The sequence below is a fragment of the Natrix helvetica genome (assembly GCF_964273705.1).
Source record: "Natrix helvetica genome assembly, chromosome: 1".
Lineage (NCBI taxonomy): Eukaryota > Metazoa > Chordata > Lepidosauria > Squamata > Natricidae > Natrix > Natrix helvetica.
Genome location: NC_138548.1, coordinates 154,072,027 through 154,099,338, shown reverse-complemented (window position 1 = coordinate 154,099,338; position 27,312 = coordinate 154,072,027). Strand labels below are relative to the sequence as shown.

General features: G+C 42.2%; 1 protein-coding gene across 2 annotated transcripts in view; it reads right to left on the bottom strand.

Annotated features, from left to right (window-relative positions):
- The window catches only part of GPD2 (glycerol-3-phosphate dehydrogenase 2), a 106,676-nt gene extending 81,434 nt beyond the window's left edge, over positions 1-25,242 (bottom strand). Inside the window, exons 1-2 of one of the 2 annotated variants that reach the window (XM_081943323.1) lie at positions 25,032-25,242; positions 536-643 (exon numbers count right to left, since the gene is read on the bottom strand). In XM_081943323.1, the coding sequence (XP_081799449.1) occupies positions 536-634 (99 nt within the window). In that variant the 5' untranslated portion in view covers positions 635-643; positions 25,032-25,242. Of the gene's footprint in view, positions 1-535; positions 644-24,514; positions 24,717-25,031 lie in introns of those variants that run through there. The other variant, XM_081943324.1, reaches the window with a different exon arrangement.
- Positions 25,243-27,312: the final 2,070 nt, after the last annotated feature.

Sequence of the window (27,312 nt, the reverse complement as noted above, 5' to 3'; positions counted from 1 at the left end):
GCCAAGTGCTTATTTTGGTGCTCAAAAGAAAATTAGACCCTGTCTTATTTTTGGGGAAACATGGTATCTACTTGCATTTACATACATGCTTTCGAACTGCTAGGTTGCAAGAGGCAAATTATTAAATATTCAAAGAGAGCTTCATATTAATTCTATTTTGTCAATTAAACAATTGGATTTCATCCTATTGTACAGATAAAAATTTAGCCTCCATTATTATTAATTACTGGTGGAGGATTTCAGCAACATTAAAAGTTTTAAATGACATTTGATATGCTGCTTGTATACGTTTTAATCTAATTACTACAAAGAGCATGATGTGAAATGGTACTAAAACTGACTTTGAAATTAATGTAGAAATGAAGGAACTTTTCATTGGTGCCACCATAAAATAATATACAGCCAGTATTCTGAGTTGAAGCCTCTTCCAATCTGCATAACCTAAATACAGCACTAACCCATCATTATAGTATTCGTGTAATATAGAAATAACATATTTGCATGAAAGTTACAAGTATTCAACCAATTTACTTACCTTTTTTCTGTATTGAGAAAGTTGTGAGAGGCCAAAGATAGTTGCAACGGCTCCTCCTCCTATGAGGATAGTTCCTTTCACTGCCTTCCGAAAAGCCATGTTTTAGTTCTAGAAGAAGAAGAAAAAAATCAGCAAAGTTTGCCAGATTAGAGAACGTTCCTCTAAACTTGAAATAAGAAACTTGAGGAAGTCTGTGTGATGCTTGTGACAGTGAGTTTAAAAGGTTCATGAAGGGACAGCCACATTAGGTAAGGAACTTTGGATAGAATATTTAGCTTTGCTGACTAAAAAGAAATACGATTCCATCCCAGAGTCCTTTGAAGAACTGTTTGATTATGAGTAAAGACTAACTCAAACATTGGCAATCGTAGTATTATTGCAGTGCAAAACACAAATAGTCGAAAGCCCGAGTCTCAAAAATAATAACTCCCACCATAGCCCGTTTACTTATAGTATTAATGTTATTGTATTTCAGGCATAAGGGTATTCAAGGCAATTCAATATCATTAATTCAAAATAACCTCAGATTATACTGCTCTCACATGAACGTGCCTGAAGATGCTGGAGAGATATAGGGCTTTGGCTCTGCTTCTGTTAGACCTGGTAATACCAAAAGAACATGTATGCCCCAACTCCCAGAAAATAATTGGGAGTCTTCGTCTCAGCCTATGATAGTGATGGCTAACCTTTTCCAGAGCGAGTGCCCAAAGCATGCATGTACATGCATGAATGTGCGTGCCCCCCCAGCCCGCAAAATGCAATGCGCATGCGTCCCTTATGCATGTGCTCCCCTGCATGTGCACTTGCCCCTCACACCCCTGCACATGCATACGTGCCCCCCACATTCCTCCTGCCCCATGAATGTGCATGCAGCCCCCCGCTCATTCCCCCTAACCTAACCCTAACCCCCACCCACCCACATGTGCCCCGCCCCCACACATGCACGGCAAGACCCAAAGACCAACTGGTAGGCAGGAGGCGCACACACACGTGTGGCAAACCTGAACTGGGGCGACAGCTCGTGTGTCATCAGAGGGCGTTGTGTGCCACCTTTGGCACGCATGCCATAGGCTCACCATCATGAGGTATATCCTATTAGTGCATCCACGTATGTCATCCAGCAGCAAACTTGTAAACTATTATCTTCCTTTCTCAAAGACTAGTTGTGGGAAAGTTCTACATCTACCCCCATACAAAGCCAAAGATAGAATTCCCTGTGTATAGTACTATATAAGGAAGCCCAATGAAGCCGGATACTGCAGGAAATGCCCTTATTTTCTCATCCTAACATTCTAAGCTTAGTACAGTAGCAGCAGTAATATTGTACAACTTTGCCAAGTCTGATATACTTCACAAATACACTGTACATTACAGGTAGTCCTTGACGTATGACCACAATTGAGCCCAAAAAGTATGTTGCTGAGACATGTGATAAGTGAGTTTTGCCCCATTTTATGACTTTCCTTGCCACGGTTGTTAATCACTGCAGTTGTTAAGTTAGTAACACGGTTGTTAACTTAATCTGTCTTCCCCATTGATTTTGCTCGTCAAAAAGTTGCAAAAGGAAATCACATGACCCGGGACACTGCAACCATTATAAATGTGAGTCAGTGTCAAGAGGCTGAATTTTGGTCACATGACTATGGGGATGCTGAAATGGTCGTAAGTGTGAAAAATTGCCATAAATCATTTTTTCCAGTGATGTGTTAACTTTGAACAGTCTCTAGATGAATTGTTGTAAGCCGAGGACTACCTTATATTCAAGTCCTGCCTTAGCCATGAAAGCCAGCGGGTTAACTTTGGGGGCGGGGGGTTAGTAGTTCCTCTTTCTCAGTCCAACTCACCTCACGGGGTTGTTGTGGAGAAAATAGGAAAAGATATGTTGGATATGTTCGCTGCCTTGAGTTATTTGTAAAAAATAATGAAGGTGGATATAAATAAGCTAACAAACAAACAAAATATTATGGTCCCAGTCCAATCAATCAACAAAATTCCATTCATTTGATTTCAGAAATCAAATTGTAGTTTCCCCAAAACTACAAGTTTCCGAATTTCCAACAGCCAAGATGTTCAAAAGGTACCACAATGAGAAAGTCTGGCACAATATAAATACTGACAAAATGAATTCACAACCAGAAGTTGGCCTGTGGGGTCTTATAAGCCCCATCCTCTGAAGCATCCTCCTATCTGCCAAAATAAAAATGGGGGAGGGGGGATTGTGAATCACATTTTTGGTTATCTATATCGTTGTGTGACTTTGAACAGTGATGCTGTAGGCAGAAAAAATGGACCATGCAAATATCTTGATTTATTATTCAAATGCAGATGGGAAGCTTTATATTATTGGTACTTGCTTATTTCTCGAGTGGGACAGAAGGAATCATTATTTGCGTTGTTCGTAATGATACAGTGATGACACCAAGCTGAAGAAGCCTGACCTTATTAGATCAGTTTGCTCTCATCTCAACAAACCCTGATGATAAAAAGCAGTTGCCAAACTGGTGAGACTACTTGTCCGCCTATCTCAGCTTTCCCTAATCTGATAGCCTCCAAATGCATTGGAACTTCAATGTTCAACTTTCCTTGATTTGCATGGGTCTCTAAAAAAAATTCCAAAAATTGAACCAACACATCTCAAGGGGCATGAGGTTGATAAAAATCGATCTAGCCAGGTCCTATCATTACTAGTCTCAGTGGAAGCAGCTATCCAAAGACTTTTCAAATTACCTTCTTCCTGACTTTTTAATGGGATTTTTCCAGGAATCTTCTGCGTGGTGCTGAACTATAGCCTCTTCTCAATGCATTGTACATTATATTATACCTTATGACCCCAGTCTTATTCATGCGCAAAAAAGTCTACTTTTTGGAAGGCATTTTAATGGGGAAATACTAGGAAGCAGCCTCCGAAACTGAAAAACTCTCCTGGAAGAAAACAACAGCAAACCACATCTGTATTGTTGCCCAGGAAAAAGACGTAGACATGCCCATGAGGGCACTTGGTATCAAAGAGTGCCTTTCTTTTCTTTTTTCTTCTATAAAATCTGATGGCAGAAAAAGAAGTGCATAAAAACCCTTTTACAAAAATCATTTGGACTGATTTTCTCAGTCCACCAGATGTGTATCAGCCATATATTGATTTCAAGAGGACTGATGCCTATGATAGCTAACCTTTTTGCCATTGTGTGCCAAAAGTGGGGGGAGCGTGCGTTCGTGTGCCCACACCCATAATTCTATGTGCCCACCCCCCACGCATCCACACAACTTCCCCAAGACATGCACAAGCAACCTCCTGCCCTACCTCCGCTTTTGGCATATTTATATTTATTTATTTATTTATTTCTTGGATTTCTAGACCGCCCCCTCTCCCAAAAAGGGACTCGGGGCGGTGTACAGTCAATGCAGATAAAAATACAATCATAAAACAATTAAATACATTTGGATGGAGGAGATAGGCTGTACAAGAAATAAATATATTCTAAAATCCTAAAAAACATCCCCAATTAAAAACCCAAACCCAATTAAAATAAATCCCCGGGAGGTAAAACTAAGAGAGTGCCAGGCCAGGCCAGCTGATTGAAATAGGTGAGTCTTTAACTTTTGACGGAAGGAACGGAGGTCGGTGGTGGTTCGAATGTCGGGGGGGAGGTCATTCCAGAGGGTTGGGCCCATCACAGAGAAGGACCTACTCCTAGGTGTCGCCCGCTGACACTGCCTAGCGGACGGCACCAGGAGGAGTCCCTCCCTGTGTGAGCGGATAGGTCGCAGGGACGTGTGTGGTAGGATGCGATCCTGCAGATAACTAGGTCCTATGCCATGGAGCGCTTTAAAGATGGTAATCAATACCTTGAAACGCACCCGAAAGGCCACAGGCAGCCAGTGCAGCTCGCGCAGGAGCGGTGTTACGTGGGAGTAACGTGTACTCCCCATGATAACCCGCGCGGCTGCGTTCTAAACTAGCTGCAGTCTCCGGATGCGTCCCAAGGGAAGCCCCATGTAGAGGGCATTGCAGTAGTCCAGGCGAGACGTCACCAGCGCATGAGTGACCGTGCGCAGGGCACTCCGGTCCAGTAGGGGGCGCAATTGGCGCACCAGGCGAACCTGGTGGAACGCCCCCCTTGCCACGGCTGCCACATGGTCCTCCATTGACAGCTGGGCATCAAGGAGGACGCCCAAATTGCGCGCCCGCTCCACAGGGGACAGTTGTTCGCCCCCTATGGCCAGCGATGGTGTCAGCTGGCTGAACCGAGGTGCCGGTACCCACAGCCACTCGGTCTTGGAGGGGTTGAGTTTGAGTCTGTTGTCCCCCATCCAGACCCCGACGGCTTCCAAACACCGGGACATCACTTCGACAGCCTCGTTGGGGTGGTTTGGGGTTGAAATGTACAGATGAGTGTCATCAGCGTACAGGTGGTACTCAACCCCAAAGCCACGGATGATCTCACCCAGCGGCTTCACATATGCGTTGAACAGGAGAGGCGAGAGGACCGACCCCTGCGGCACCCCACAAGTGAGTGGCCTCAGGGACGACCTCTGCCCCCGTCAACACACATTGCTTCCGGTCGGAGAGGTAGGAGCCGAACCACCGCAAAACGGTGCCTCCGACTCCCATCCCCTCCAACCGGCGCAATAGGATACCATGGTCGATGGTATCAAAAGCCGCCGAGAGGTCTAATAGGACCAGGATAGAGGAACAACCCCTATCTCTGGCCCTCCAGAGATCATCAACCAACGCGACCAAGGCTGTCTCAGTGCTGTGCCCGGGTCGGAAGCCGGACTGGCGTGGGTCTAGATAGTCGGATTCGTCCAGGTGTCGTGGAAACTGCTGCGCCACCACATTCTCAACAACCTTCGCCAAGAAGGGGAGGTTGGAGACTGGACGGTAATTAGCTAGCTCCATTGGGTCGAGCGAAGATGGCACAGTGGACCCGTTTTTCGCCCTCCAGGCTCCAGAGGCTTTCTAGGAGCCTGGGAAGGGCGAAAACGGCCTCCCCTGCCCCTCCACCCTGGAGTTTCTCTGGAGGCCAGAAATGGCCCATTTTCCAACTTCCAGTTTGTGTGTTGGGCCGTTTTTCACCCTCCGAAGGCTTCAGGGAAGCCTACGGAGGGCTAAAAAAAGCCAAAAATGAAGGCCGAAATCAGCTGGCCAGAGTGGGCATGCATACTGGAGCTGACAAAGCAATGCCTCGTGTGCCCTAAGAAATGGCTCCGTGTGCCACTTGTGGTTTGCCATCACGGGCTTATGCTAATGCTATTTCCCAAGTAGGTGGAACAGGCTATGTGTTGGGATACAAGAACAGCCCTGTCATTGAGAAAATATTGACTCTGGAATGAGGAATGCACGCTTATCAAGTCCAATCATCAGCAGTTACACCCAGTTACAAGCCATTCTTTTCAGCAGCTATTCTTCCTTTGCGCAAACTGTCGTAATTACGCAACTTCTTCAATACATTTTATGGAAAAGCATTAAATTGAGGTCTTCTTAACACTGAAGTTTTAAAATATCCTTCCTAAAATAAGATTACATAAAGTTATTGCAGTACAATTTTTTATACTCTTTTCGGGACCCAGTGTGAAGGAAGAAAAGAGATGATTCTTCTAAAATGATGCCTTCCAGCTGGTTTTTATAAATTCTTATGCTAAAATAATGAACATTTTAAAAATCTCAGCCACTCCAAAAATGGCTGTTTGCATCAGTTTAAAATATCAAAAATATTTTTAAGTATTGTCATTTGATTGATCTAACTGGCGTACGTCTCTAAGCATGTACTAATTTCCCCGAGAATAACCTCCACTCAAAATAGAATTTAAGTGAATACAACACAAAGACATGCTCAATTCCTGATGACTTCATGAATATAGACTTAGTTTGCCACTATCTTCTCCTTATGATGTTTCAATTTCTCAATCTGATCTACAATTCAGTCCACAGGCAGTTCAGATGGAACGGAATGCTCTGCTCTTCTAAGAGAGGATTATATACAGACGCTCAAGCTATACTAGTCTGAAACTGATAAAGACACGTATAGACACATAACAGATAACATAATGATAGAGCTGGAAGGATCATCTAGTCCAGCTGTTTGCAATGTACAAGAAAACTATTCATTTACTGATTTATTTTTAAGACTGTATAAAGAGAAGCAAGAACCCAAAAGATTTTTTTTAACTTACGTGGTGAATTCAGAAATTTCCTTATCCTTCTTTTAAAAAAACCTCAAGAAATGGAGAACTGAATCCACAATCTTCATAGGTAGATCTTTACTTTGTCAAACCTGAAGCTGCCCAACTCATTAACATCTCTGGGCGGCCTACAACTTTTACACACACACAGCCTTATGTGTCATCAAGTTCCTAATGACCACATAGTTTCATCAATCAATCAATCAATCAATCAATCACAGACATCAATAAACCAATAACAACAATAAACTAACCCCAAAGAAGAGCTTTCTTGTCTGTCAACACGGCTGGAAAAACAGTCGTAAAAATTTCCTAAACAAACAAGCCACATGGATCGGGGAGAGGGGACAGACGGACAGACAGATGACACATTATTCCAGAGGGCAAGTACAGCAGCATTATAGGTTGGTCCAGTATCATACAGATCTCCCAGTGAGGTTTTTGCTATACTTAAATGAACTTTTAGGTCATTGCAATTTATGAGCATTGTTTTTGGTTGTTCTTTCTTCTTTTCTCCAGACTAAATATCCCAGGTTCTTTCAGCTGCCTATTAGGGCATCTTGTCAAAGAAGATAAGATTTGTCTCGGATTATCTGTTTTTGACAAAGCTATGGTGACTCTTGGTAATCACAGCAACCTTCAAGCTTACAAATGGGCTGCTTGTTCAATCATCCCTCCAGAGGTTAATGTCCAGCTGAATAATTACTGAGATCCTGTTTTTCTTGAAGAGGGGAAATACATTTTTAATAAACCTTCATCCATTCCTTTGGACTGCTTTGGTGATCTACGGCATGTTCCTAACAAGCTATCCCTTCTATTAGTTTGCCCTTTTACCTTGAGCTTTTCAACAATCACATTAATATCATCAGCCCCATGGAAGGTCATTAAGATACAGAATGGTACTCCACCTTCTTTTTTCTGTTGACTGTTTCTCTAAAGTCAACTGTAGCCATCAAGCCCAATGTGACCCTGGTAGATTCATCCCACCATTTTTCAGTGCCTAATGACACCTAACTCTGTGCAAAGCATTAGTGCAGAGATAAACAAGATGTTTGTCAACCATGCTTTGCGTACAGACATTTTAAAAAATGGATTGAACTTTTTGTATCCAGAAAGTCCAACCCATTCTCTCTTTGCCACCATCTCCTCATGTCTCTATCTAGCAATTTGTTTTGCTTCTGTATTCAATCCACTACTTGACAATTCATTGGTTCCCTTCTTTTGCATTCTAGTTTAAAACCCTCATGATGAGGTTAGCTAGTCATCATCCAGAAATATACTTTCCCTTCTTAGTAAAATGAATACCATAATGGAAAGCAGTTTTTTTCCTTGTTGAAGTTTGCACCATTCTTTGAACCTCAAGCCTACTGATTGCACTAACATTGCAACTGGGAATTCACTTAATGTTTTTCCTTCCTTTTGCCTTCAATGGGAAGTATTCTCAGGAACACCACTTAGGTCTCCTAATCCATCATCCCCTTTCCCAATACCATGTGGTAATTCTGAACCTACCGGAAGTCATGCTTTACAATATGATTTATGCCCACAAGATTAGTGGGACAGGTCTCTCTGATCAGTAGATCCAACAAGACTTATCAGTCCTCCTACCATATCTTAGACTTGGGAGATTGCATAGATGTGACGATGAACAATATGAATAATAAATGGGAATTACTCTGCCTCTTCACAAACGTCCTGTTTATAATCACTATGTTTTCTTCTTCTTGATGACTAGTATAGATCACTTCCACTTGGGTCAGGTGACAGATTTAACTATGAAGGCTTTTTGTAGCTTACTCATGTCTATAGAAGCTTCCTCTCAGGCTAGAGGTTGCCAAGATATAGGACAATAGTCTCCTTTGTAATCATCTTGCTTCTGATTGTGACCTGTTGCCAGCTTCCTTATTCCCACGCTTGGGTGAAGTTGTAAACTTTACATTTTTCTCCTGTTTGTGTTGAGTAATGGTACCCACACTGCTGTTTCAGAAGTCTTCCTCTTGATGAATGAGATGTAGGCCTAACACTCTGACCTGCAGTTCTCCAATCTCTGCTTTCAGAATTTCCACAAACATTTTATATACATGAAATCAGTTTTGCCTTCAGGGAAAAAAGGCAGACCTTACACACATATGTTGCAGCTGAGTACCAGAATCCCATCTCTGGCCATGATCTCTCCTCTATTCTCTGGAGGGGAAAAAATTCCCAAAGAATAAATGCAAGGGCATTTGTTAAGTTTTGTGTGCCATCAGAGGCATGTGTGCTGTTGGCTTGAGATGGTAAGATGAAGTCCAATTCCTTTGCCATTAGCAGATCTTTCTACTCTCTTCCCAGGGTACAGAAGGAATATGCAGATGAACCTCTAATTCTTGGATTACGGGTTCTTTAGTGTATCTGAACTACAATTCCTATCATGCCTAGCCAAACAAGCCAAGTGTCAGAAATTATAGGGATTGCAGCCCTGGTATATCCAATATATTTGTATATGCAAAATAATAATAATAATCCCTGGAGCGGTGATGCACACTGCATTGTTCCCACAATCAAAGGTTCATATAAGCACTTCACATAATTTTTGGTACTTTGGGATAATTAAAATAGTGAGGTTAAAACCAATTTCATTGTATTTAAGTACAATGACAATAAAGATTATGCATACATAACTAGCCAGAACATGACAACAACTTATAAACAATAAATTTACAGAAACGAACGTTGCTCCTTACCTGAACGTTGCTTTTCAGTGTGGTGCGGGAGGGGCAACGCGTGGGATATTCTCAAAGCCTGATTGGGCCAAAGACTGAGGGGAATTCTTTAATACACCTCTTCCTCCCCTTGGCTCTCCCAGTTTCCTCGAGGTCACGAATGCCGAACACTGCAGCGACATAAAGACAACCAGGCTACCCTAGCCTTCCACCTGACTGACTACGTCTAACTAGGGAGGGATGTAGCCCCTCCCATTCCACACTGAAAAGCAATGTTCAGGTAAGGACCAACGTTCATTTTCCAGTGTGTGGTGTGGGAGGGACTAGGCGTGGGACGTACCCAAGCTATAGTCCCTAGGGCAGGAAAGGTTAAGACGTAGGAAGTGGAGTGGCCACCATCTGTTGAAGGACTCTGCGTCCAAAGGATAGTGGTGAATGGTGTCGGATTTGTCCACGTGGCCGCCCTACAGATGTCCTCGAACATCTAGTTCGAGGACATCTAGTGGCCCACGCCACCGTGGTTGCTGCGCTCCGCGTGGAGTGGGCTGTGATCCCTGAAGGAGGAGTCTGACCTGAAGCTTCGTATGCTGTGACGATGGACTGTCTCAGCCACCTGCCAATAGTCGTAGAGGCCCCCTTGGTGGCGGGTTGGAATGAGACAAATAGTGCCTCAGATTTATGGAGACGCAGGGCCCGGCGGACGTCTAGTCAGTGCCAAATGCGCTACCACTCGTGGGACGGGGACGGGCAAAAGTTTGGGAGTATGATCTCCTGCGCCCTATGGAAGGGGGAGTTAATCTTTGGGAGGAATGTTGGATCCAACCGAAGGACCACCCTATCTCAGTGGAATACACATAGGTCTCCCCTTGATGACAGCGCCCAGTTCTGAAATGCGCCTGGCGGAAGTTACAGCAACCAGGAACCTGCCTGAGATGGATTGTCCTTAAGGGCTCAAAGGGGGAGCCTGTCAGGGCTCTAAGAATCAAGGGAAGGTCCCACATGGGGAACCTATGGACCATGGGCAGACGCAGGTTCGCTGCTCCCCATAGAAATCTCCTTATATGTGGGAGTTGTGACAGAGGAGTAGTATCTTCCCTGGCGAGCACTGAGGCCAGTGCCGCCACCTGTCGCTGAAGGGTATTATGGGACAGGCCCTTGTCTAGGCTGTCCTGTAGGAAGCTAAGGACTTGGGGAACAGAGGCTGTAGTTGGTGACATAGTTGAAGGAGGAATACCATCTGACAAACACCAACCACATGGAATTATAAATCTTTGTGGTCGACAGACGCCTAGACGCCTTGTCACAATGACTCTCGGGGAGAGACTTGAATTCCTCAGGAGGCTCTGCTCAAGTGCCAGGAGGTCAAGTGGAGTCACTTAGGACACACTGGCACAAGGAGGTCTCCTCCTGAGGAATCCTCCATGGGTTGGAGATGGACATTTGGACTGTCCGCAAACCATGGCTGTCTGGGCCAGTGTGGTGCTAGCAGGATTATGTCTGCTCCCTCTGCCTCTACCTTTCTCAGGGTCCCCGGAATCAGAGGGAGGGGTGGAAAAGCGTAGAGTAGGCCTCTCGGCCATCTGCTCCTCAGGGCAGCCGTCCCCTCTGCGGTCTGAGTTGGAAACCTCGAGAAGAAACGCAGGAGCTGGGCATTCGCCAGGTTGCAAAAAGGTCCACCAATGGCGTGCCAAACCGGAGACTTTTTGTGGAAAAGTGCTGGGTGGAGTTGCCACTCCCTGTGGGCTATGGTTGCTTGGCTTAACTAATCGGCATGGTGGTTGGCCATCCCCGAGATGTGCTCCACCACTATTGACGTCAAGTGTCTCTCTGCCCAGTTTCCGAGCTTTAGGGCTTCTAGCCAAAGCCTCCTGGAGTGTGTGCCCCCCTGATGGTTTATATGGGTCTTTGTGACCACATTGTCTGTCAGGAGGACATGCCGGTCGAGTAAGGTGTCCTGGAATGCTGCCTCAAGCCAATGGCTATGTCCTTGGTGATGGCTGAAGCAATAAGCCTCCTAATGCTATCAGGGAGGAGATCCAGATCATCTAGATCCTCCCCCGTGGGTTGTTGAACAACTGAACCTTGGGGTGCCAGATCAGTGGCAGGGAGATAATCCCTGGAGGTGCCCTCCAGGGGATCCCCCATCACATCGCTTATTGCACTCAGAGATAGGGAAGCTGATGGGGAAATCTCCATCCTGGAGTGTCTGTGAAGCCTTGGAGGGGGTGAAAGAGAGGGAAAAGGACTGAATCCCCTTGCTGGGGACCTGGCTCCCTGGTGTCTGATAGGCCTGGCCGGGAACATGGATGATAGGCCTAATCTCCTGGGGAATCCTGCACAGCAACGTCTCTAGCATCCGCCATCTTCCCCCACTCATGTGTCCTGAAAGCGCTGTTTCAACACCTTTGGGTGGCACAGCTGCAGGAGTTCAGTGGCTGCTATCGGCGATGGGTGGCTATTGGTTTAAATGGCCCCCAAAGCCGCAATCGGTGGTAGAGGCTTTTCCTCAAAATGGCCAACGGCTAGTGAGGAATGACCTCCTCAAAATGGCCACCACCTCATGGTCTTCAGTGCCTTCCAAATGGCTGCCAACCTGTCAAACAGCTGCCAATGCAGTCTAATTCTTAAAACAGCCGCCAACGCCGTCAGAAACTTCGGAGTGGCGTGCTTCTGCTGCCGCACCAGCCAAGGGTCAACCACTCCTGCTGAGCTCAAACAGAGACTGTCACCCCTGTCTTCCCAGGGACCGGACAGTTCTCCAGGTGGTCTTCAGGGATAAGAGGGGATAGCTGAACCGGCCCTCTACCCTTGCTGAGGAGGCAGCGGTAAGCAGCCTCACGCAATACCACCAGCTCAGATAATCAATGGAAAATTTTTAGAAATTTTAGAGTTGTATAAAAGCCAATTAAATTCATTCAATTAAATGAATTAATTAATTTCCTCAAGGAACAGCCAATAATTAGTCTGTCTGGACCAAAGACTGAGAGGAAACTGGGAGAGCCAAGGGGAGGAAGAGGCGTATTAAAGAATTCCCCTCAGTCTTTGGACCAATCAGGCTTTGAGAATATCCCACGTGTAGCCCCTCCTGCACCAAACACTGGAAAACAGGAAGTATTTATAGAGAGCTAGACTGCATTTGTTTTTACTATTAACCAACAGCATAAACCAAATGCTGGATTGTGATTCTCTTATCTCTTACTATACTATTCATGAGCTATAGATGGAACTCAAATATAGACTCCTTTATTAGTAAAATCAGTAATGGTAGTAAAATAAATCATAGTATTTAAAAATGCAAAGATACTGTGAATTGTATCCTAATCATAATATTCAACAATAATGTTAAATTTGTGGTGTAATTTTAACATTGGAGCTATTTATTAATGATTAAAAGATAAATATCATTAATAGATTAAAAATTGCTTTTAATATCTAAAATTTGATATTCTGCACTAGATGTATATAATAAAAATCTGCTTGGAAACAGCAGGCTCTGGAATATTATTTATTCACAATTATGAATACATTTTAACACATACTGTTTTAAAATACTGTGGCTGTGAAACATTAATACACAATGCACAAATGCACAATGAAATCTTACATTAGTAGCTAACTAGACCACATTTTAAAAGCAACTGTGTCTACACAAAATACAAACGCTTATTATGCTTTTCCTTCCTATAACACTTAAACTGTCTGGACTTCATTTTTTGAAAAGATGTCATTATCCAAATCAAATTCAGACTAATAATTAATTCCACTTTATTTATTACCCCCTGCAGGTACGTGTTTTTGAAAATAAAGAGGTTGGGAGAAGAATTAGCTTTCCCTGGCTACATGCAGTGCCTTTGATCCAAATTGGGTCAAAAAAATCAGGAAGTGCTTCTCAACCAGTCACTGAAAATGTTGCTGGGATACTGATGAAAATTGTTCACAGGAAGAATGTCTTAATCATGCTTAACCTAATGTGCCACATAAATAAAATCATTCTCAGTATCAGGGAAGTTAGAACTACATTCCTAATATATACAATGGAAATACACTCAACTACAGAAATCAATCATCCTTCAGACAACATTAAGCTTTTTTTTTTTAAGAAAATGGTGCAAAGGTTCTAAATCTCCTTGATTTAGGCTTGATTCTTTTGCGTAAGCTCAAACTATTGTGGTGTATTTAACAAACTCCACTCGAATAAATGATTGCATACCACAATATATGAACCTAGCATAGCTTTTCTGTGGTCCTAACAACAAGAAAAGCAATGGCCACTACTGGGCTATTTTAAACTTCCTTTCTCAAAGATGACAGAATGGTTCATGCTGTCCGAGATTGTCCAAAATACTTTTGTTAAAAAAGAAAGAAAGAAATGCATCTGAGGTTATAGGGAGAAAATGCGATAATCACTAGAGCCAATGGTTAAAAATATATGCAGAAATTCTTTCTTTCCCCCTACAAGTCAATGTTGCGTGATATTTTCTGGAAGCTCAATTATTCACAGAGAGCCCAAGTTGTCTTCTACCTTTCTATCAACCAAGGGCACAAGGCAAGCAATTGGCTTTTCCCCTTTTTAATTAAAACGAAATTGTGTTTAGACACCAGGGAGGGAAGCAGCTTGACATCTGACTCTAAAAAAAAAAAGGAATAGACTGAGATTTTTTTAAATCTGGATTTTTCTTCCTCTTTCATGAGATACAAGCAAGTGATGCTTAATGAATTATGATAGGTAGAATATTAATTGCAGAACAATGGTCCTAACTTTATACAGTGTATCACAGATTGTTTCATTATGAGTTGGGGTTGTTGGGGGGTTTGGGGGGGGTTCTAATACAGCACTGAACTCCTTTCTTTACATTCCATGGTTCTCTAATCCAAGTTTTCTGGGATACTGTTCTTGGAGAGAGAGAAAAGCAGAAATGAACACATAGGAATAATGGGAACACGTAAGATTAATGGTAAGTGGTTATAGTACTGAATGTCAATATGCCTCCCCACACCCTCTCCACCCATGCAAAAGCCTCATGAAATGTAATAATCTGAGGGCGCTTGGAGAAAGCTAGCTTTCTTTAAGGAGAAACAATTTCCTCCAGATTTAAGTTAGGTTTGTATAAATCTGTACAAATTTGTATACTGCATGAGCCAAAAAGAGAGCTAAGAAAATATCTACAGACCCCTCACACCCTGGTCATAAAGTTTCCATTTCTTCCCCCAGGAACTGCTATAGCAGGGGTGAAATACAGCAGGTTCTGACAGGTTCTGGAGAACCGGTAGCGGAAATTTTGAGTAGTTTGGAGAACCGGAAAATGCCACCTCTGGCTGGCCCCAGAGTGGGGTGGGAATGGAGATTTTGCAGTATCCTTCCCCTGCCATGCCCACCAAGCCACGCCCATGGAACTGGTAGTAAAAAAAATTGCATTTCACCACTGCGCTATAAGGTACTGCATGCCAAAGCAACTAGACACAAAGGCAGTTTTCCCCCACGCCATCACTCTGCTAAACACCTAATTCCAACAGCACTGTCTTATGCCTAAGAATACCTAACCATGTAGTAGGGCTGAATTACGATTATCCTTCTCATCTTTCCTATTACCTACTCCTGTTGATATCTTATGACTATCATTTTGTTGGTTGTATCTTATATGATTTATCATTTTGTTGCTTGTATGTACACTTACAGCTTACAAATTTCTTGTGCGTCCAATCACACTTGGCCAATAAAGAATATTGTATTCTTCTGTTCTATCTGTGACCCTCCAAAGCTGACTGTTCAGGGCAGCTCATCGGTCATTTAATGACTGGATCAGATTTAAGCACATTGTAGTAACTTCTTTCCTGTTTTGTCTTTTTGGGGGATGAAGTTAACTGTTGTAGTTGGTAAATTCACGGTTCATCACAAGTAAATTCAATCTAAGTGAAACCAAATTCACTTAACAACTGTGCTACTAACTTAACAACTGCAATGATTCACTTAACAACTGTGGCAAGTAAGGTCATGAGGCACAAGTCTTACTTGGCCTCAGTTGTGGTCATAAGTTGAGGACTACCTGTATTGCAATATTGAAAGAGTAAAAAGTGAAGTCTTCTAGTTTCTTGTGTACAGTAATAGTAAAACAGTTCCTCCTTAATCCCCATAAACTCAATTTTCCAGTACAGTTAATCCCCGACTTACAATAGTTCATTTAGTGATAGTTCAAAGTTACAACAGCACTGAAAAGTGACATGACCATTTTTCACACTTATGACCATTGCAGCATCCCCTTGGTCATGTGATCACCTTTTGCAACCTTCAGACAAGCAAAGTCAGTAGGAAAGCCTGATTCACTTAACAATCACATTTCCAACTTAAAATGATTCACTTAATAACTATGGCAGGGGTGTCCAAACTTGGGAACTTTTAAGACTTGTGGACTTCAACTCCCAGAATTCCCCAGCCAGCCGGCTGGGAAATTCTGGGAATTGAAGTCCACAAGTCTTAAAGTTCCCAAGTTTGGACACCCCTAAACTATGGCAAGAAAAGTTGTAAAATGGGATAAAACTCATTTAACAAATGTGTCACTTAGCAACATACATTTTGGGCTCAATTGTGGTCATAGGTAGAGGACTACCTGTAGTAAGAGCAGTCCTGCCTTAGTCAGAAGCATAAAGTACTTTTTTTTTTAGAATGGAATGGTCATTTGGTACTCTTTTAAAAAGGTGGAATATAAATTTAACACAAAAATAAACCACTGCAGTGCCATTCATAGATTTTTCAGGCACTAAAAGATATTTGGGAGATGGATAGGAAGCACATGAGACTTCCTGGGCTCAATCCCAAATTTTAGCAATATAAAAACCAGTACAGCTACTGAATGGCATTAAAATAATAACTTGTAAAAAAAGAGTTGGATAGGCTATTAACAATAAGTTATAGATAACTTATCAATCCTAAAACTTTGACTATAATCTTTAATACAGTGACCCGGTTCGCATATTTTGCTACCCCCAAAAGTAGTTTGATTTGGATTTATCATGGCGCATAAATCAGGCCACTGTGGCTCTTTTAGTTTATAGTATAATGCAGTGTTTCTCAAACTTGGCAACTTGAAGATGTCTGGACTTCAACTCCCAGAATTCCCCAGCAAGCGAATGCTGGCTGGGGAATTCTGGGAGTTGAAGTCCGGACATCTTCAAGTTGTCAAGTTTGAGAAACACTGGTATAATGTGTTGAGTGTATTTAACATCTGTGACTCAAATCCCAATTTGACTCAGCACTGAACCAGCCAAACATGACTTATTCAGTAACTTTGGCTAAATTATTGTTAGCCAACTAGAGCTATTTTCTATCATATAAGCAGCCATATTTTTTCTAATAAAATGTGCAAACCAAGCCAGTATTTTAATCATCACAGCCATCTAAATGTTTTCATTTAAGATTATATACTCTGAGTATTGGGGAAGTGAGGCAAGATTTTCTTAACATTTTAGACATCTGATACGGCTTTATACAATTAAGCCTAGTATCCAAAATCAAGTATTTTTAACACAACTGAACTAATTAGATATTCATTGCATCTCTGAATACACACAATAGCTCCTGCTTGCAATGGAAGTAGCACTTTGCAAAGGACAAAATATTGCAAAGAACTAGAAAAATTAGGCTATCAAGAGTTCAATTCTAAAGACAAAATATGTAGTGAAATAAAAATTCTGAAACTCATAGAGGAAGAAACCCATGACTTTGCACTTCTAATACCTCCCTCTCTCTCTCTCTCTCTCTCTCTCTCTCTCTCTCTCTCTCTCTTTCTCTCTCTCTCTCTCACACACACACACACACCAGTCAAATCTACCATAAGCTAAGTATCATTTCTGGGCATGTTTCTATTTAATGTTGATTTTAAAAAAGCCTGATGTAATTTCGATTCCGATCAAAAAATAAGGAAATGAGTGTGAAATTTTATATTAATCCTATTTTAACCATTAGTTGTCATAACACATATGCATGCTTTTGAGCTACTCACAATTATTCATTAAGCATTAAGCATTTCTTACCTTGTTATTGATTACTGTTGATACCAAAACCACTGCACTACTAAACAGATGTTGCCCCCAAACCATGAGTTTCTATCCAGGTATGAAGATTATGTATAGATTGCTTCTGGTAATAAATTGTCAGCTTTAAATAATAAAGACTATGAATCTATAATAATCTACAAATGTCCAGATATTGTTTAATTGTTATCACCAGCCGCCCCAGCTGTCACAATGATTGGTGTAGGATGCTGAGAATCACAGCAGTATTGAATGGCTACTTCCATCTTTCCTTTGATGTCTATATCCCATTTTAAAATACTACAGCTTTATCTGATAGGTATTGCTTCTTGTAAGCATCCCATACTAACTTAAGCCATGTGGTCAAATGCAAAGCATCCAGAGATCTGGGATTTCATTTTTAGGGTTAGCTGTTACCACATGGTCACAGCGCTAGCATAAGCACAACAGTGAAATGGTAAGCAATTCTCTGGTTTCACTGCACCCTAAAATAGAAAGTGTGAAAGCATTAAATTGCTTACTCTACCCTGGATGAAGATATACCAGGGATCTATATCCACAATGACTCCAGCAAGTATTATTTTTATAATTAAAAGGTTGTATATCAATATATACTGAAACATCAATATAGCAAAGGTTTTATTATTAAATGTCATATTGAGTTACAGATTAAAGACTGCAAGATAAGCTATAAATTTGTGTATGTTTATCTGTTGGGACTTACTTCCAAATAAATAAGCCAAGCTATAGAATTGTTTTATCCCAAACTCGTTCACCCTTTTTATGATGAAGATTTTGGCAATCTTCTAATCCCATTAATCCACCCACAGTTATTCAGAAGTTTAGATCTAGGGAACACATAGCAGCCAATTCTACCTATTCCCTAGGTAGTTAAACTCTACATTTAAGACTTCTACAAGTCACATGTTGGACTAAGCATGGTTTGCTTTGTCATGGTTAAATTGAACAACTATAATAAACTAGCTCTATGTAACATGCCAAGCTATAAATCATAGTCTATTAACTATAACTCCCAATTTCACTCAGTAATATTAAACCAAAACACTAAATATCTTATGATTTAGAATTATGAGAGAAACCAACCATATAAATAAAAATAACCTGCTTTCCTAAATATACATTTGGGAAGTATGAAGTCACATGAAGAGGCAAAAATAAGAAGCTGGGGAGCAGAGGCTGAGACTCCACCACCAAAGCTAAGTAAATAAATGCTCTTTGCACAAATGCATTAGATGTTCCGAAAATAAAAGAACTGAGCATCAGGAATGCAAAGGAAATACAAATACAACCTTATCTAATCACAACCTCTTATACCACTGTTAAGATATTATTGAAGACACTGTGATGAAAAGTCATTCAAGAATATAAGAAGAATGGGTAACTGGTAGGGTTTTATAGCTGTTCCCAAATACAATCTCCAACTGCATCACCATACTAGCTTTTGAGCAAAAAAAGAAAAAAAAGAAAAAATGTGTTTTAGCTTTTAATTGGTTAAGAGGAGGAGGAGTCTGTGTTGATTTGGGGAGCCATGTCATCTGCTGGTGTTGGTCCACTGTGCTTCATTAAGTCCAGGGTCAACGCAGCTGTCTACCAAGAGATTTTGGAGCACTTCACGCTTCCTTCCGCAGATGAGCTTTATGGGGATGCTGACTTCCATTTCCCAGCAGGACTTGGCACCTGCCCACACTGCCAAAAGCACCAAAACCTGATTCAATAACCGTGGGATTACTGTGCTTGATTGGCCAGCAAACTCGCCTGACCTGAACCGCATAGAGAATCTATGGGGCATTGCCAAGAGAAAGAGGAGAGACATGAGACTGAACAATGCAGAAGAGCTGAAGGCCGCTATTGAAGCATCCTGGTCTTCCATAACACCTCAGCAGTGCCACAGGCTGATAGCTTCCATGCCACGCTGCACTGAAGCAGTAATTGGGGGGAAAAGGGCCCAAACCAAGTACTGAGTACATTATGCATGCTTATACTTTTCAGAGGTCCAATATTGTTCTATGTACAATCCTTGTTTTATTGATTGCATGTAATATTCTAATTTTCTGAAATTGTGAATTTGGGGTTTTCATGAGCTGTAAGCCATAATCATAAGGTGACCAACTTTTTTACAATGAAAAGGAGGACAAAACACGTCTATTGTCCAAAATGCTAAGGTGACCAACTTTTTTACAATGAAAAGGAGGACAAATAAATTGGAAAAAATATATCGTAAAGAAAAGAAATATTTTATTTATTGCAACAATAATACACTAAAATATGATATATGCATAATAAAACATTTGCAACATTTTATATTGTAATTATGCTTACATGCCTGTTAATTATTATTTAAATGAGTACTTTTCCATTGAATTAATATTTTTTGTCAATGTATCATCTTCTAACAATATATTGGAAATATCTGAACAAGAAATATCCTTCATATTGAATTTTACGGCAAGTGCTGCAGCTAGAGTATCAACATTCAATCTCGATTTCTCACTTGTCGAAAAATCATTGGCAATTGAAAAAAACTCTTTCAACTGCTGCAGTAGTTCCAGGGTAGCACAACGTAAATTGAACAAGTATAAATAAATGTTCACATGGAATATGTTCATTTTTGAAATGGCTGAAAATATCCACACATCTTTTATCAATTTCAACATGTTGATTTTCCCATTGTATTAATTTTTCAGAATTTAAATATACATTCAGTCTTCTAATTTCTTCAAAGACACTATTGCCGTCTATTTTAATGTCTAGCATTTCTTTAGATAAAAATTCAACACAAGATTCAATATGTTCAATATACTTGCGATGAAGTAAAAAAAAAAACACCATTAAAAACTGTTTAATAAAATACGTCACATAACGCGCAACAGATTAGCCTTCAAATATCAAAAAGGAGGACATGTAGGAGGACACTTTTCGAGGGAGGACAGAACTTACAAAAGAAGGACTGTCCTCCCTAAAGGAGGACGGTTGGTCACCTTAATAATCATCACAATTATGACAAATCACGCCTTGAACTATCTTGCTTTGCATGTAATGAGTTTATCTCATACATTAGTTTCACCTTTTAAGTTGCATTACTGAAATAAATGAACTTTTGCATGATATTCTAATTTTTTGAGTTTCACCTGTAGATACCAAAGAAAAGTATGGATTCTCCTGAAGCAAAAACATTGGTAAGATAAACTATATTGCCAAAAGTATTCGCTCACAACTGCTTCTGATTATGTGGATGGGTGAGCGAATACTTTTGGCAATAGAGTGTATATTAAATGCAGAAGCAATCTGCTCACAGATATCCACAGAAACACAAAATTCCTAGAGTTACTTGCACTGATCATTCGTAGCAAATGACTCATACAATAACACTACAAAATCACAGATCCTAATTGTCAATACTAGTTATGTTGCATTACTGTGAAATATTTACTTTGTTGGTTTTCTCAACCGTCCCAAGAAGAACTGCATTAAGACTGACAGGCGACAATGAGCAGTGCAATATTTCACAATCCAAACCTTAGCAAATAACGATCTCATATTATTCTGCCAGTTCCCTAAGGAACAGGGGTGCGTGACAAAAAAACTCAACAGGCTAAAGGGAAGGTTTAAAGTGAGAAAGGGCACAAGGAGGCAGCTGCTAGGTAATTAATATGTCTGATGTAACTTTAAACTTTCTGCTTAAGGAATATCATAAGACATGATTCTATAACAGTATATGGGTAGATTTAGTTCTAAACATTTGAAAATACTGTTATGAAACGCTGTCATGGACATGCCTTTTCTTTAATTCTGGATAATAAGAATTATAAGTCATTCATTATGAATCAAACATTGAAATAAACAGTGATACAGCAGCCATGTTACTTAGTGCTAACTTTGAGTGCACAAGTATCTGGTCACACTCGTTGTCCTGAACGCATGGAAAATGCATATTCTCCTACTTGGCTTCCAAAAGACTATAAGTATAATTTTGAACTTCTTTGTAAGAATAACTTTTTTGTTAGCCTTTGAGTCAGTGTTGATTCCTGGTGAGTGCTTGGACAAGTCCCTGCAGTTTTCTTGGCAATGTTTCTTGGAAGTGATTTGTTATTGCTTCCTTCCTAAGGCAGAGCGAGGGTAACTGGGCCAAGATCACCCAACTGGCTTTATGCCTTAGGTAGGACTAGAATTCACCGTCTCCCATTTTCTACCCTAGTGTCTTAACCAATACAGTACACAAAACTAGCTCTCATTAAAGTAACTAGTTCTCCAAATACTTTGAATTCCTACGAAGTAAGATACTGAAGTTGCTCTTCAGTAATTGATCACCTATTCTATTTTCAATATCTGTATATTAACAAATAATTAATCGGGGTTGAGGTTTCAATCATGGATTCTCCAGCTCTCTGGTCTAACCACAAAGGAGGCCTACTCCCTACCTCTCTCTCTATACATATATAAGTGTTACTGCTTTCTCACCACAATAAGGGCCACCGAGGATTCAGCACTTGGCATTTCTGTCTTTAGGTAATTACAGGTGAGTTGTCAATCCCACAACTTGCCTCCCCTAGGATAACCTATTGGAGCTGGCCCAGGAAGCAAGCTGATTTGCCATGGTAATACAATTCCTTTGCATTATTGACCTCAGTTATTATTACCATGGTGACAGAAAATACAGCAACTCTTCCGTCAGCAACCCATAATTCCATCTGGGAAGCAACTTCAGTTTTCCAGCAAGGACAAGTCTTGGATCCTAAGCAGGCATGAATATCCTAATCCATCATACTCTTTGTCCATACTAGCTGGGGAACACAGGAATATAATACAACATAGCCACGTGATAGTAAATTGGGTGAAGTCGTTCCAGATCAATGTAGTGACCTCAACAATAACAACATTTATAAGTAGGTACATTTTCTTGATGAGTACTCACACCTGTGGAATTATACCATACTAGTGGAAACTTTTTACGCCTAAGAAATACTGGCTTTCTTTTTTTTTTAAATGGTTTTCAGCATGTAACCAGAAGAAGAGTGATAAGGGCAGAAATAATTTATAATGTCAGTGGATTTTCATCTGCACGTCTTCAATTTTTAAATAATATTTAACATTTTATATTCTGATCTTAATCTGACTCCTAGGAATAAAAATTCAAATAAATTTTGGAAAATAATTAGAGAATAAGACCATTCTTATTATTCAGAATTTAATTTTATTATTAAAATAAAGTGTTATAAAATATAAACTAGGAACCTGAAGTGAGACTCCAAAATCTAGGACTGCAATGGGTACATAAAACTTGTAATTTTTCAGGTATCAAACAGGCAAAACTTCACCTTAGAATCTTCAAAAAAAAAAAGCTAAACTTTAAAACAAAATGGGACAGAAAAAAGTGAGTTATCTTTGGTCCTTGTTGTCATTTATAAAACATTTGTCTTTCCTGTTATGAAAACACTCGTGGGTTGGGCTTCTTGCCTAGGAACTCCCTTGAATTACCTAATACCAAAGAAGTATTAATTTATCAAGATATAATCTACACGTTCTTTGTAATAGTTAGCCCAAGACATACTTCCTTGTTCAGCAGCTGAATCTTCAACAGTTGTTCACCGAAGAAATATGTAAGTGATCTTATCTTGAATTATAAGTTCCTCCAATCATGTTAAGAAGCAATAAAATAGTTTCTGTCAGAGACCTATCCCGAAGGTAAAAAAATTACTTCAAAGACTTGTTGAAAGTCTACTTCTATTCTGGCAAATGTATAGAAGTAATTTGCCACCAGGTTTTTTCATGATCCTTTTTTACTTAAATCTTTTGAATTAAAAAATTCCAAATTCTTGCAAACAGAAATCCACCCTAGTTCACAAATATGTATCAGCTATTTTCATCACTTTCTTAGCCCAATCTACCTCACCTGCGGTTGTTATGGAGAAAATATGCAGGACTATTAGGTATGCTTACCCACTTTTGAATTATATATAAAAATAGTGGGATAATAATAAGGGAGGAAAATTTTGCTTTCTCCTTTTTTTTCTTAGAAAAAACTGGATTCAGAAATCTTTCCCAATTTAAATTAGGTGGTAGTCATAACTCTGTCAGTTACCTGCTTCCAACTTAACAGGATCAACTCAACATCTGTCCTGACTCAGGACAGATTGAATGGTCTATTATCAACTGCTTCTTGCACTTATCCATTTCTCTCTACCTCAAAAGCATCTGCTGTGCTGAACTGACCACTTCCCTCTGACTAATGGTGGGGCCTGCCATCTGTTCATTTACTCCTAATAACCCTAACCAAGTGTCCTCTACAGTAGTAAGCCAACAATGCCAATAGAACCACTGTGTATTTATTAGCATATCCAAACTGGCAACGAGAAAAAGCACTCAATGGAGGAGAGAAAAAGACCCAAAGCCTTTTTTTAAAGCAGGAATTAACCTTTTTGTAATTTGTTTTCAAATGAACCAGTTCTTTCTCAAATAAAAGACCTCACCCTTATGCCTGCAGATAATAAGCCCAAACCCAATATTACCGGTATATATTAATGCGGGTTAGGTTACAGGGGGTAGGGGTGATTGATCCTTTTGAGTCCTGTTATTACACCACACAAGTCCCTAGGCTTATCCTTGGAAGTGAAAACAGCCACCAAAAGTAAGCTCAGAATGCAACTAATGACTACCAGCACCAGACCCTTGAAATAGAAGCATAGTATATGGATGTCCTCGGGGCTGGGGGGGGGGGTGTTACTACAAATAAAACCTTATACATTTCTTTGCCAGAGGAAAAGCAGCTCAGCAATAATGTTTGGCCTGCAAATAAGGTCTCTACGGTGACAAAAAAAGTGGAAAGTAGGGCACTTCTGCACAGGGTCGAAGCCTCCGCCACAATTACATAAGCTCTGACTATTCGCAACAGGTAGGTCTGAAGCCCGGCGGTGGGGGAGACCACCTGTGCCTCTCCCCCCCCCCTCGCTCTCTCTCTCCTGCCCCACCGTGTCCCGATCCCAGCCACCAAACCCGCAAGCAGGCGCGCGAAGGAATTGGGGAAAGCCAGAAAGGACGCAACCAGACCGACCCTTCGCGATGCCTCCTCCGCGACCCCGTTCCTCCGATCCGGGCGCCGGCTCCACTGCACCGCCTGTTCCCGCCCGACCGAGAAGGGAAAGAGAGAGAAGGCGGGGGTGGTGGTGGTGGAAGGAGGAGTCAGCATCTCCCAGTGACCGGCACCTTTCCATCCAGGCTGCAGCCGCCCACGGGATCGGCAAAGCGGAAGATGCGGGATGGTACGGCTCCTCCTCGGACAAGCAAGCGGGAGGGAAAAGGCACCCAAGCCGGTCAGGGGGTCTTTTGTCCCCGCCGAAAATCAACAAGCTTTTCCCACCGAGGCCCGGCCGGGGCGGGAAATCTCAGATGAAAACTCCCGCGCTCTGTAGGCCCCGCTGCGGCCGCCGCTGCAACGCGAGGACCATTCCGGGAAGTCACCCGGCTGTCGGCCTACTACGCCAATCTCTTTTGCACGGCGTGCCTTAAAAGCGCTCGCCTGTCTCCCAGGGCTGCAGGTGGAGCCCAGTCGGAGCGACCTGCTGGCTTACCTTGCTTGCTTCTTTGCCAGCCCGGCAGCTTCTAGCTAATCTCGGTGATGCATTTTTTTTTTTTTGGAAACCCGATCTCACGGCGAGAGCCCTGCAAGCAGCTCGCGGATGAACAGCAGAGGAAGGGGGGGGAGCAAAGTTAGGGGGCTCTTGGCGGCCTCCCTTCTTCCTCCTCTCCGCTAACCGGCCTGCAAAGGAGCAAGTTGCCGTAATGGGGCGGGGGGGGGGAAGCGGGTGGAAGAGAGCGAAGCGCTTCCCGCTCCTCCCTCTCCACACACGTGTTAGCGCCGAGAGAGAGGGAGAGAGGGAGAGAGAGAGAGAGACTGGCGCTGCGAGGCGCTCAGCCGCCCTGCCCGAGCCCCAAGCGGCTTTTTTTGAAGCCGTTGCAGCGCTGTGACATTTGCAGCCGGTAAACAACTCTCCTGCCAAAGGAAGTGACCCGCAAAAGAAACAACCCAGGGCCTCCGCACAATCTGGGCCTCTCAGAAGACCCAGATTCGTTTCCAAGGGGCTGCGCGTGTGCCTTTTTGGGATTTTGGCTTTGCTAAAGAAAAAAAAGGCAGTGGGGCGGCGAGGATGCTTTCCAAATCGGGCTTTTCCTGTGCGGTTCTTCATTGGGCTCGTTCATGGGCAACTCGCTTTTGTTTTCCCTCCATTCTTGCCTTTTCTTTAGCAGGAGGAGGAAGGCGGGGGAACTAACGGAAAGTTGGAGCGGCTGAACTTTTCCCCTTTCCGCGGGTAGTGCTGCCTCTTTAGAATTACCCAGGCACTTCCTACTTGATCAAGTGATTCATCTGGGGTGGAGTCTCTGTTTGCGAGACGAACGGTGCATTCCCCACCTACTGTCCAACCGGAATTAAAGTCTTTTAGAAGCGACTTTATATCCCCTCGGCAGACCAGGGAACTGCAAATAGGTGATCTGGCAGGAAAAGAATTCGGGGGTTCCTTTTTGGATCCCAGCATGGTAACCAAGTGGGTTTCTGGAGGACATAATCCTTACTCTTCCCCATGCTAATTCGGGGGTTCCTTTTTGGATCCCAGCATGGTAACCAAGTGGGTTTCTGGAGGACATAATCCTTACTCTTCCCCATGCTTACACGAGTGCCCAGTTGGTGACAGTGGAGCGTGAGCTCCTGTTTCTGCTTCAGCTCCTGCCCACCTAGCAGTTGGAAAGCATGCACATGTGAATAGATTAATAGGTACCACTTTGGTGGAGAGGTAACAGCAGCATTCCTTGCACTATTGGCATATAGCCATGTTGGCATGCGCCGCTGCTTCCCTTAGCCAAGAAACAGAAATGAGCTGCTACCCACTAAATACAGACATGACTGGAAAGGGAAGCCCTTTAAGGCTAGTTTTAGCTGTGGTAGCATTTTCTTTTTTAAGAAAAAAAGTATGGCATGTTGCCCTACACCAGTGATGGCGAACCTATGGCACGCGTGCCACAGGTGGCACGCAGAGCCATTTGTCAGGGCACGCGAGGCGCTGCCATGCACGCTGGCCAGCTGAGTTCACCGTTTTTAAAAAGCCATTTTTTCGCCCTCCCCAGGCTCCTATAAAGCCTCTGGAGCCTGGGGAGGGCGAAAAAAGCATGTAAAAATGGGGGGGTCGCGCCTGTTGTGCACGCATGCGCACTGGGGGTCGCATATTGCATTATGGGTGCGGCACACCCGCACACGACCCCCCTGCGCTCCCCCCATTTGTGGCACGCGGGCCAAAAAAGGTTCGCCATCGCTGCCCTACACGTTAGATTAGAATTCCACTTGGAACCATTGCATTTATAAAACAATATAAATATATTCCAAATACTGATCCCTTTTGTCCTGAAGAATAAATATGCTTAGACACTGGTTGTTATAATGTGCCATACGTAACTGACTCTAACCACTTTTAGTTAATGCAGAATCCTAAATATCAAATGCTGGTTTAAAAAAAAAGGGGTGGTGGTGGTGGTAGAATGAACTGTTGCCTGCATACCATGTTTTTAAAGTGGCCAAAGGCGTTTGTGTGACTAATGTTGAAACTGCAGGATCCAATCTGGGTCGGTAACAAGGACCAGAGGTTTTGTCTTTCTGAGATTTCGGACTCATGCTGGAGGCCAACTTCTTTGTAGCCTAGAGAGAAGTTCCCTGAATATGGGCTGCAGCACGAGTCCGAGCTAGGAAGACAAAATCTCTGATCCCGGTGACCAACCCAGATTGAATCCTGCAACGTTATCCTGGGACAGGTATATTCAGCTTCATTCGTGAATGTCGTAACTGAATGTAATGTCATAAGCAAT